The sequence below is a fragment of the Rutidosis leptorrhynchoides genome, chromosome 2 (assembly GCF_046630445.1).
Source record: "Rutidosis leptorrhynchoides isolate AG116_Rl617_1_P2 chromosome 2, CSIRO_AGI_Rlap_v1, whole genome shotgun sequence".
In the NCBI taxonomy this organism is placed as follows: Eukaryota; Viridiplantae; Streptophyta; class Magnoliopsida; order Asterales; family Asteraceae; genus Rutidosis; species Rutidosis leptorrhynchoides.
Window position 1 is genome coordinate 643,587,138 of NC_092334.1, and position 12,307 is coordinate 643,599,444.

General features: G+C 32.8%; 2 protein-coding genes across 2 annotated transcripts; one reads left to right on the plus strand and one right to left on the minus strand.

Moving 5' to 3' along the window:
• Window positions 1-2,259: 2,259 nt before the first annotated feature.
• On the plus strand, window positions 2,260-5,172 carry LOC139893739 (UDP-rhamnose/UDP-galactose transporter 2-like). Its single transcript, XM_071876913.1, has 5 exons — window positions 2,260-2,638; window positions 3,464-3,648; window positions 4,017-4,217; window positions 4,321-4,488; window positions 4,589-5,172. The coding sequence occupies exons 1-5, from the start codon at window positions 2,509-2,511 to the stop codon at window positions 4,943-4,945; spliced, it is 1,041 nt and encodes a 346-aa protein (XP_071733014.1). The 5' UTR covers window positions 2,260-2,508; the 3' UTR covers window positions 4,946-5,172.
• A 784-nt stretch (window positions 5,173-5,956) lies between these two features.
• Window positions 5,957-11,391, minus strand: LOC139893740 (uncharacterized). The gene is made up of 3 exons (XM_071876914.1): window positions 10,180-11,391; window positions 7,658-8,344; window positions 5,957-6,847 (listed from the first exon to the last, which is right to left on the minus strand). The coding sequence occupies exons 1-3, from the start codon at window positions 11,260-11,262 to the stop codon at window positions 6,269-6,271; spliced, it is 2,349 nt and encodes a 782-aa protein (XP_071733015.1). The 5' UTR covers window positions 11,263-11,391; the 3' UTR covers window positions 5,957-6,268.
• Between the last annotated feature and the right edge of the window lie 916 nt (window positions 11,392-12,307).

Genomic DNA, 12,307 nt, shown 5'->3' on the forward strand with positions numbered 1-12,307 from the left:
ACAAAATCATGGCGTTCTTAAAACAAACACTTGGTGCAACATCATCAAATCATGACGAAGTGATTGCATTACATGAAACTACTCGAAAATGTGTTCGGTTGAGATCAATGACACAAATCATTATTGATTCTTGTGGACTAGAACGCTATAAAAGTCCAACAACTATCTATGAAGATAATGCAGCTTGCATAGTACAAATGAAAGAAGAGTATCAAAAGTGACAAAACAAAATATAAATGCTGACGAGGCGCTAAAGTCATAGACGGTCTTTACGGTCATAAGTTTGATGGAAAAGAATGGTATGTTGGTATGGCTCAGAAAAAGACTAAAAGAGAATAGGAATTGAAACAACGGTTTGCGCAAACAATGAAGGAGACTGTAGACAAATCACAGGGGTTAAACTTGTACAAAAAAGATTTAGATGATACAGTTTCAGATGAAAATCTAAGATTCTTCTCATATACTTAAGATCTCATAAAAGACAACCAGATTAAAATGAGATACGTTCAATCAACAACTCTGCCGATCTTTATACCAAAGCACTATCAACTGCTGTTTTCAGAACACACGTTCACAATATTGGCATGAGGCAAGTTCAAAAGATGTGACGACTCAGCGATGTCTACTTGAGGGGGAGTCAACTCTATGATGCACTCTTTTTCCCTTGGCTAAAGTTTTTATCCCACTGAGTTTTTCTTTAGCAAGGTTTTTAACGAGGCAGTAATGGGTGCTCTATAATAAAATTGTCATTCAAGGGGGAGTGTTATAATATCTTGACTATACAAGTATCCTAAAAGTCAAGATATGTATCCTCTAAGGTCCAAGATTTGAATGATCAATTATATTACTCCAAATCTTTATACTGTTCCTCATTTGAAAAATGAACATGAATAACATTTGTATAGTGATTCTTGTAGTATAAATATGCATACAATTGTAAGCATGTGATGCATTCATTCATATATTATATACAAGTCTTATCCTCTACTCTCCACTAAAATCTTATATAATGAAGAAGTTTGTAGTTAATTAGGCCACTAAAAGTAGTTATAAATTACTAAATCACAACACCTTTATATATTTATAAATTTTCAAGTCATGCTAAGTATTTAATTTACTTGATATAAAAAAGGTAAAAATGACAAACTAATTAAAAGCATTGGATTAATGGAGGGTTAAAATGACAAACTACTCATCTATCTTAAATCCATCACATTTTGCAATTTGTAATGAAGGCGATTTAGAGCTAAACACTCTTTTTGAAGATAAGAGAATAAGTAAATTGTTATTTTATAAATATTCGATTCATCTCATCAAATTGTGTGTATAAACAAACTTTAGTACTCCATATCCATTCATCTTGATTTAATTGTCTATATACACAAAAATACACTTTTAATGAAAAGAATATATTATAAGTATTATTACTTACTTTATACACAATGATAGTTCTATTTTAATTAATGAATTCCTTGCATTATTGTAATTTTAATGCTATTAGTGAGGGAGAATATAGTAAACTTAATCAAATTCATTTTTCATATAATGAACAATTAAATTAAATTAAATTGAAACAAGTAGAAAAAATTAGCGAACTACGATTATTTTTTTTATTTTTTTGATAACCTGGGTATCCAATATTTTTTTAACTGACTAATTCCAGGGCGACTAACCGCTTTATGAGCAGCTCGGAGTCATTGCAGGTGAACCTCCGTGGCCATGAGGGAAAATAACTTTGTGGGAGCAAGGAATGGGTCTTACCATGTCACCACCACCCTCATGATTATTGATTTGCACAAATGAAAATTATATAAGATACTCCACTGAAAGTCATACCATTTATTTATTTTATTATAGTATAAATAAATGAATTTATACTATATTAAATCTAAAATACTAAAAAGTGATATACTAAACGTAGTCTTAAGGATAACTTGATTTTTTATTTATAACTTAAAAAGTTGTCATAAATAAATATTAATATCAAATTTAAATAAGATTAAGAAATGTATAAAGTTTACAATTTATTCGAGATAATTTTTAAACTTGTGAGTATAAGTTTAAACGAGGCTAAGTCAAAAAAAAAAAAAAAAAATCCAAATAATAATAATAATAATGAAAATTCTGTTTTTATTAAAGGAAGAATAAGGTAAACTAGCAGTCATAGTCCTTGTCAGTAAAAGCGAAAAGAATATAAGAACAAAAGGAGCCGCCCAAATTTTCAATTTTTACCTGTTATTAATCATCATTATTCCCCATCTTTAATTTCCTCAAATGGATCTTGTCTCCATCTACAGCTATAGATCACCACTCCTGTATATATAAATTTCACCCAGTATTCATTTAATTTCTTTAGAATCTTGATTTCTTTGTGGTGTCAATCATCATCGTCCTCATTTATTATTCAATTCAACTCATAATCACATACCATTTGAACTCCCTCTTTTCAGATTTGCTTGAAATCATCATCAATCAAGTGAAGAAAAGTAAAAAAAAAAAAAAAAAAAAATGGAGAACGAAAAGAAAGCATCACCTGTATCTGATATGGGTGCATGGGCTATGAATGTAATCAGTTCAGTTGGAATTATTATGGCTAATAAACAACTTATGTCATCTAGTGGCTACTCATTCACTTTTGGTTAGTCAGATCTTGTTCAATTTTGGGTATTTTTTATTAGATCTGCCAACTGTTTGATTAAATGCCTCACTCAATTCAGCTTTGATTTTATAGGGTAAAATGTTGTCTTATGGTAACAGTATCCCTCTAGAGATCAAAAGCTTGTTTTGTGATTAGAAGGCAATGAAATTTTGTTTATGAAATGTCTACATTGCAACAATTATGTTAGAATTGTATACAGTTGACTTGATTATACAGAAGATCCTTAAAACTTCTATGAATGTGATTATAAAGAATTGAGGGGTGTTTGTCTTTGCGTTTAGAACTTGATTATTTGATTATCGCGTTTTCAAATCGTAAATAACCAGTTAGTTTATAGTGTTTGGCAAGTTAAACAAAGAAAACAATTATTTCGATTTAAGAGAGTGAAAACGTGAAAATGAAAAAGCAAGTCAGCCCTTACTGCAGCAAAACGTGATTAATAGATTATTGCGTTTTACTTGTTTTTTAACAAATAATCAGATTTACCACACACTTAATTGACCGATTATTTGATTATTGCGTTGTCAAACAATATAATCAAATCCAAAAACTATTAATTTATAACACATTTTGATTTAGCTGATCATTTGATTCCAAATATCTTAAACGCATAATCAATTTTCAAAACCCTCACTGTGTTATACTCTCTCAAATCTTAATGTTGATGGTTGATATTTTGTTTTCTGGAATGGTATCCAAAGATTTGTAATAAATAGAATTGATTGCTGATTCATGTGTTTATGCATGTTCTCTAATAGATGCTATGTGTTACTAATTGGGTTTATGTTATGTTGGTTTCTGCAGCTACAACGTTAACTGGATTCCATTTTGCTGTAACTGCACTGGTTGGGTTTGTATCAAATTCAACTGGATACACTGCATCAAAGCATGTTCCTTTGTGGGAGCTTCTATGGTTTTCTATTGTAGCAAATATGTCAATTACTGGGATGAATCTTAGTCTTATGCTGAATTCAGTTGGATTCTACCAAGTATGTTTCAATTAGATAACATTGTACGCATATGTTAGTACTATTTTATTGTCTGGATTTGTGTTTTGGAGCTTTTGATATGATTATTAATTGCTACTTGTTATAATATTCAGTTTTTAGTATTTTGATTAACAGATTCAACTTCTGATGATCTGATTACAAACTTACAGTTTTCCATATATTAAAAACAACTGATTATTTCATCATTACAACTTCATACTGGAAAAGCATATCCAAAGACTATCTTTTGCATCCTGTATTTTTTTTTCATCTGACTATCTTATACCATTACTTTTAGAATTACAATTCAAAATTCAATGATGTAAGCTACACCTTTGACTAAAACTTTTGTTGTTTGTATGCTGTAGATATCAAAACTTAGCATGATTCCAGTGGTGTGTGTGATGGAGTGGATTCTTCATAGTAAGCGTTATTCAAAGGAAGTGAAAGTTTCTGTTGTGGTTGTGGTTATTGGCGTTGGTGTTTGCACTGTGACTGATGTTAAAGTTAACGCCAAAGGTTTTATATGTGCGTGTGTTGCAGTGCTAGCAACATCTTTGCAACAAATTGTGAGTACATTATTACATTAACAGTTCTTCATCTTTATTAATCTGACTATTGATTATATATTTTGATTGAATTTTGGCTAATGATTTTGATTCATTGGTGCAGTCTATAGGATCTTTACAGAAGAAGTACTCTGTTGGAGCTTTTGAATTGTTGAGTAAAACAGCTCCTATCCAGGCTCTTTCACTTCTCGTATTTGGTCCTTTCATTGATTACTATTTAAGTGGAAGACTCATTTCAGATTACATGAAAACCATATCTTCTGGTGCAATTGTAAGCAAACATCTTTTTTATTATTATTATCATTATTATTTTTTAAATAAGTTCAGTGAATAATAAATACATATAATAATTCGTTTTCCACTTATTTCAGATGTTCATACTTATATCATGTTCGTTGGCGGTTTTTTGCAACATTAGTCAGTATTTATGCATTGGACGATTCTCAGCAGTTTCATTCCAGGTCTTAGGCCACATGAAAACCGTATGTGTGTTGACCTTGGGATGGCTCTTGTTTGACTCAGAGTTGACTTTCAAGAATATTCTTGGAATGCTTGTTGCGGTTGCTGGTATGGTAATCTATAGTTGGGCAGTGGAAGTTGAAAAGGCCAATAACAATAAGAGTATACAACCTCCTAAGCACAGTTTAACCGAAGAGGAGTTAAACTTATTGAAGGATGGACTCGAAAAAGGTCCTATTGGGGATCTCGAGCGTGGTGAATCTAAATAGGAATTATCTTGAACTTTGGATTAGACATCATACATCATATTTTGATTGTTATTTTAATGTGTTTTTGTGTTTGTTTTTGTTCTTACCCATATGCCTTTCTATAATGTGCATTCAAAGATTAGATGTTAAAGTTAAGGAGTTGAAATCTCTATAGTTTTTATGTTGCTTAAGCTCATTGCTTATGCAGTTATAGAAATTCTTATGTCAATAGATTAATTTATTATTTATGTGTACCTCTTTTGTTATACCTTTCTATCTCAAAATTATTATTTCCAGTTTTGAATAGCTATTTTTGTATTGTTCAGTTTGAGCTCATATACTTTTATCTACTTTCACAGTAGTAATTTAATTTAACTTATGCTTCAGAATATTAAGTAAAATTATTACTACGTAATACTTTTAGTATCAGGTTAGACACATGGGGCTGATCAAATTGACCAATCCACTTGGAATGGATAAAAGAAGTTTCACCTTCTCATGTGGACTTTCATCGCCAAACTTAAGTCAAATTCACAATTGTACATCCATAGAATCCTCTCGGTCCGAGCTCAAGAAAAGTTCAAACTCGATTTAGAATCTAGAATAATTGACTAATATACGAAAAAACTATCAGCAATGACTGTTCGATAAAGCAAGCTCATAGTTAGACTAACATGAAAAAGCATGTTCTATTCAAGCATAACAAAAAATATTCTCAAGGAATGGGTCAAACCCATATTATTTGAGATGATATTTGTCCCCGAACTGATTAAATTTAATATCGATCAAATTCAACTTATGTGGTGGAAGCACAACTACTTTGCAACCCTACTCTAGTCTGATTTGCAAGTATGAAGTATGACAACTTTCTTGCAAAAGGTTGGCCAAACATAACCTCCCTTAATTGAAAGGAGATAACATTAGTTTCTTGATAAATCTGTAATTTTCATCACCAGGATTAGACAAAACTCACACTTTACGATTTCTTAAATAACATCACAAGAGTATATCATTCTCAAGTTCTCAAAGATGTACCTTCCCTCAACAGTATTGTAATTAATATAAAACATGACAAAACCAACATGAGGTTCGATTACATATACAACAAATTTATGGACAACTGAGGCAAAAAGATCCAATGGAATTGAAGCCAAAAATCCCAATATAAAGACGGGTGGATGAGTAAATGAAGAAAGAATGGATCAAAAAGTCGCCATTTTGTAGTATAAACCTTTCGAGCAGAAGCCAACCCTTTCCACATCCAAGATCCTTTTTTGTTCCTAGTTGCCTTTTGATCAATGTGATCTTCAATCCCGGAAGCTTTAAAGACAAAACCATCATCGTCTAAGGTGCAGCCATCTGAGTAGATGCTGCCAGCTCAGCAAGTTGCTCCGTATCAAGAGTTGAAACAAGTTCCAAAGAAATGCACAATTTCGGAACACTATCAAACTCTCCCTCCTTAAAAGTTTCCTGAATCTTTTTCGCTTCAAAATCTGCAACCTGAGATTCCTTTAATAAAATTTCAGCTTCTTCAACATCACCCAATTCTTTAGCAGCTGAATAGTCAGCCATGGCAGCAGCAGCAACTAGAATTAACCTTTGATATCTAACAATTTCTAATTCCTTCTCCATTAATGAAATATTATGTTCCTTTTCTTGTAATCTCTCCACATTGTTGTTGATTTCGTCTTCTAACGTCTTAAGATCGGCCATGGCTTGCTGTATTTTGAGTTGCAGAGTTTCTTTTTCAACATATAATGCTTTTGCCTCATTGGCTATTCGTGCTGCTTCTTTGAAATTTCGAGCAGTAGCCGCCACTCTCTTTTCGGATTCTATCTCTGGGAGTCTTTTGTCTATAAAAATAAGCCTCTGTTTGGAAGATTCAATTTCCTGCTGCGTTCCAGATTTTGTTGAAGATAGATCCTAAAATATTTAACATATTTAGTCTAAAAGAGCTGTATCGATGCAAAACATATTTTATGTTCAATAAAAGAGTACAATATGTCATCACGTGTTAAATCTATAATCACATAAAGCTAGATGTGGGAAACTGGCTCTTATTTTATAAATGGGTCGATTTGGGTTGTGTTAAATGTCGAACAGGTTTAAAGTAATCAAGAGTATTTTATTTTTTTTATTTTTTTTTTTTGCATAATACATAATGTTTTGATTAGCAATCTCAAGATGGCCTAGTGGTTGGAGTCTTGTGAGGTTCAAACCTCATTAGCAGCATATATCTTGGATGGCCAAGGAAATGGTCGGAAACGGTCACGGGATAACCTACATAGGCCGCATACATATGGGTAAAAATACCCACCCTCCCCGCGTAGCCTGAACAGGAAAACTTTATCCGATAAACCTAGTGTTGATAACTACTGTGATGTATCGCTTAGATGAAAATAACTGAAGCATAAATTAAATTAAATTATTAAAAAGGCTGAACATAAGTATCTGCCGGTCGTTTCGACCTGACCCGGCCCATTTCAACCTGTACTGAATGGGACTCGTTTTAATTCAACCCATTTTGACCTGTTACCCCACCTGTGTGAGAAGTCCGTCTTGTGAAGAGATTAATTTCATATTCACATAATATAATGACAGCTTGGTAAATCCAAAAGATTTGTCCGGAACTGCAAGTATTTGAAACCCATACTACATTGCTACAAATGTAGAATGCAATTTTAAACCCTAAGTGACAAAAACTTTAGATATTGATCGGGTTTAAGGACTAACCTGAAGAGAAGCTCTGACAGAAGCTATATCTTGTTTGAGAATTTGGACATCATCAAACAAATTCTGCTCTTTCTTAGCTAGCCTAATTTTATCTTCTCGTGATTTTGAGATGTATTCTATTAAAATCTTACGCAGGTGTATGTTTTCTTGGTACATGCCAGCTTCATCAGCTGAAATTCGACTGAGTTCCTTAATTTTCGAGCCTCTGGTTTCTTCCTGAAGGTGAAAATCATCAATTTCCTTCTTTTTTCTGGTCAAATCATCATTTTCTAGTTCCAGCTGAGAGAGACCCGATTGAAGACTTTCAGATTTTGACTTAATGTTCGTTTGAGCCTCGTGAAAACCAGATACAGCATCAGCCATTTTTTTCTCGACATTTTCAATTTTTGAATCGTTTTCTGAAATTTCTGCTTCTTTTTGTTTGACTAATTTAAGTAATTCTTGCAATTCCTCTTCTAAGATCTTTTTTTTCTTGAGAAGATTTTGACTTTCTTCTTTGTCATCTTTTATTACATGTTCAATGGAATCATCCAACACTTGGCGCACTCCTGATAAAACACAGTTTTCGACGTCCACTTCCATTTTCTTCACCTCTAAAGCTTCATATAAGGAAAACCACATCTCCATTTCTTCTGATGTCTTAGTTTCGGCATTTGATATAACAGAATCTGCATCGCGATCAGCATCCTGAGAAAAAAAATGTTCATCCAAATTACTTAAGTATAAGGATGCTAATTAAAGTAAAGCTTGGATACCTAGAAAGCATTATAATTAACAAAATAGGTCTTCACACCAAATAGAAACCAAAATCACTATTGATACTCTCAAACATCTAATAACCAATTATGGAGACTTGCATCTCTATATAAAAAGATTCTAAGTTTCTAAGAGAGGTCCCAATGGTGACACTCAAGTATTCCAGGACTACGTGACACATCAGCGCCACATAAGTACTTCCTTCTCAGGACTAAACCCAGGACTAAACACTACCAACCATGACATACTCCCTCAATTAATTTGGACCCACTTATATTATTTAATTAAAGAATGTACAACTCATAATACTACTAATACAATGAATAAATACAAACACTCCGTCCTCAGAAATTTTACAAAAGGACTAAGAGGAGGACTAACAGGAGGACTAACATTACATCTGTGAAGCTGATCAAAGTAAATAATAGCACTTGCCTCTATGCTAGAGGCTTTTATAATATATCACTTTAAAAAAAAAAAAAAAAAAAAAAAGAGCTGCCAGTTCAAGCCACTGTAAAGATAATGGGTCCCTTTGGTTGTATTCTGAAATTGGAAAAGGCACAAACATTCCGAGCAGCTCAAGTAGGGTCAAAAGTCACCCATATTGTTTTCAAATGCTTAAAATCTTCTTAACCTACTTATTAAATTAGACTCTTATTGTACTGATACCGCGTTTACAGTCTTGCTTAGATTTGATCAATTGTAGAATAAAAAAACAAAGTGCTGATGGGTAAGGCCGACCAACCAGCCAAATTGTACCTGACTAGTTCATTTTGCCACCTCGATACAAATCTTCTATTCTATTCGAATCTTACTTGATATATAGATTAACTAGAGAATGAGAAAAGAAAAATATATGTGCTGGCCAAACCAACTGGCCCCCATTGTATCTGTCTCATAAAACTACTTGTTTTCTGCCATGTTGCCACCTCTATATACAAATCTTCTCTTTTAATATGTTTTCAAGCCACTACACGTCGTCTTCTAAGAAAGTGTGCTATTAATGCTGACATTTTGTATTCGAGAATTACAAATTAAATGAAATTGTCAATAATAAATAACTTCAGACTTAAGAGCCAATAATTAAATACAATTTTTAACATAGAATATTATATTAATTTTACACACCCGAGTATTACAATAGACGGGCCTCAAACTTAACTCACTTAGTAACTTGCTTTCAATAATAGCTTCAGTATCTCCGGACTGGCCACAAATTTTTAATCAACAGCTTGACGGATAAAGTTTGTGTGTTCCTCAATCTTGGTTATCAAATAATTAGTTAGTAACATACCTATTTGGTTTGTGGTTGAATTATAATCTCTTTCTCATGCAATTTACAATATCAGAACATTTTTATGAATATGGAGGTTATTGAATCACAGTAATTCAGGGTTTGGTCTAATTATGACTGTCACTTGTGTTTTCATTATAAGAGCTGATGATGACATCATTTTGGGTCTCAAAAGGATGCCAAATATATACATCTTTCCTATTTCATATAGTTATTTAAGTATTAATCAAATGTCCATATATAAGAATACCAACAACGTAGATGTTTACCTTAGAAATACTATTCGTAAGATAAAACTAATAACACTAATAAGCCACTTAAGATGTACCAAGTCATGAAGTTTCAAAAATAAGAATGCCCATTCATACTATGTAAATCAAGAGCAACATGATAACATATAAATATCTGTCATATTATTATACAAATGAGCCAAAGAATATATTTGATACAATAAAAGGAAAAGCAAACTTACGACTGCAAAGCTTTCTAGCACAGCTGCACATTCTTCCTCGATTACAATCCGTTTTTCCAAAACCTCCTGCATTTTGATATCAACGGCATCACATTCAGCTTCAGCTTCTCTAAGTGCAATCAAAAGAAGCTCCTTGTTCTTCTCAGCCGATGCAAGACTATCACTAACCCGTTCAGCAGTCTCGAAATCCTCACTCTCAACAGCTTCCTCCAACTCCTTCTCCATTTCCTTATACTTTCCTGATGCAATGTTCAACTCCTCCATACCTTTCCTTCTCTTCCTAATCAATTCCTTCCGCTTATTGGACACATCAGTCACTGCTCTATAAGCAAAATCAAACTTCTCAGCAAGCTTTTGCTTAATCAGATCATATCTCTCCTCAATTGAAATCTCCTTTTCGACCTGTGTAACCTCTTCTTCTTGTGGTACATCTTTGATCGTTGAAACCTGTTCTACGACATCTGCAGTAGTCGTTTCTACTACTGTTGATCCCGAACTAATTCCAGATTCTTTTTGGATCCGAGTTTCCTGTTTTTCTTCAGAAACAACCACAGGCTCAGTCTGCAGCTGCGGTTCATCAACATCAACCACGGGATCATGCGACTGAGCAGCTCGTCCGTATCCTATCCGTAATCCAGCTTTCTTCTTCTTCCTAGTAGAAGAATTATGTGAAGAATGAGATCGACTAATCGAGCCTTGTGAGGGCGATGCTAATAATGTCGCATTTGCAGCTGTTGTAGTAGAATTAACAACATCAATTGTACTTCGTGATGACGTTGACGAAGATGATGGCGAAACAGGAGTTTGATCCAGAGATGAGGATGAAACGTCTTCGTTTTGAGATTGAGGTTGAATTAGGGTTAGATCGGAGAACAGGTTTTCATCTAGTGGCTCAATCGAAGCTCCGGCGGCATTCATAACAGCCGGAGTAGGAGATTCAGGTTGTTGAGGACTAATTTCACGGTGATTAGGTAGTTCAGCAGAATTATTATCATTGATTACAGGTAGTTCTAGTGGTAATTGAGAAGAAGGGGGGTTAAAGAGCACCATACCCTCGAATAATGAATCATCCAGGTCATCCATTGCGATTCCGGTGGAAGGTATCTGTGATTTGAATTGAACTAATGTAGATGAAGATTAAAGAGACTTTGATGGGTAAAGTGATGAGATCAAATCAAATTGCTTGGATATTTTGTATGATCAAACGACTACTATTTGATAAGCAAAGCCAGACTGTTATGTGCCGATGTTGGACTGTTATAATCTCCTTTTGATCATTGAGGTTTTGTGGAATTAAACATGCAAGTACTTCATTTTTGGTTATTGATCATTTTTTTAAGTTTATTGTTTAGTTATTTAATTATTAGAGTACATTTTTTATGATAAATATACTTCATCCGTCTCACATTAATATTCATATTTTAACTTTAGAAGTAAAATAAAAAAAAAAGTGATTTCTTTAAACCTATAATTTTGAAATAAATTTTTATGTGTTATATAATACATGATGCACGTTATATCGGTAAAAAAATATATTAAAAAATCAATTCGTTGATATAATAGTTATCGAATAATTTTTAATACAAACATAAATATTTAAAGTTGAAGTTGAAAAGAAACACCTCAAAACAATAATTAATAATGTAAATAAAAAACGAAATACCAATAAATCTTATATTGTTGAAATTATACGATCATCCCTAACTTTGACATATCTCATCAACATCAATTCTATTCAGTTAAATTGTCCTCACATGATATGCATATGTAATTATTTAACGGACTATTGTAATTTCTGTTAGTTCATATGACTAGAGCCGTGAAGTTGATAGAATGTTATATTCTGTGTAATTTTAAAAACATAAGGACCATCAGTATAACTATGCGTAAACCACATGAAACAATGATATAACTTACTCTTATTATTATGACTATTTTTTCTTCCAAAAAACGAAATAACTTATATTAGAATAAGATTATATCATCAATATATGATGTAACAAAACGAATGACAAACAACCAAAACAAAACCCGAGAGCAACAAGCTTAAAGCACGCCAACAAGCCGCAAAGATTAAAACAACTAGAACAAACAAACAAGCCAAGACATCAAAATTACACAAAATAAC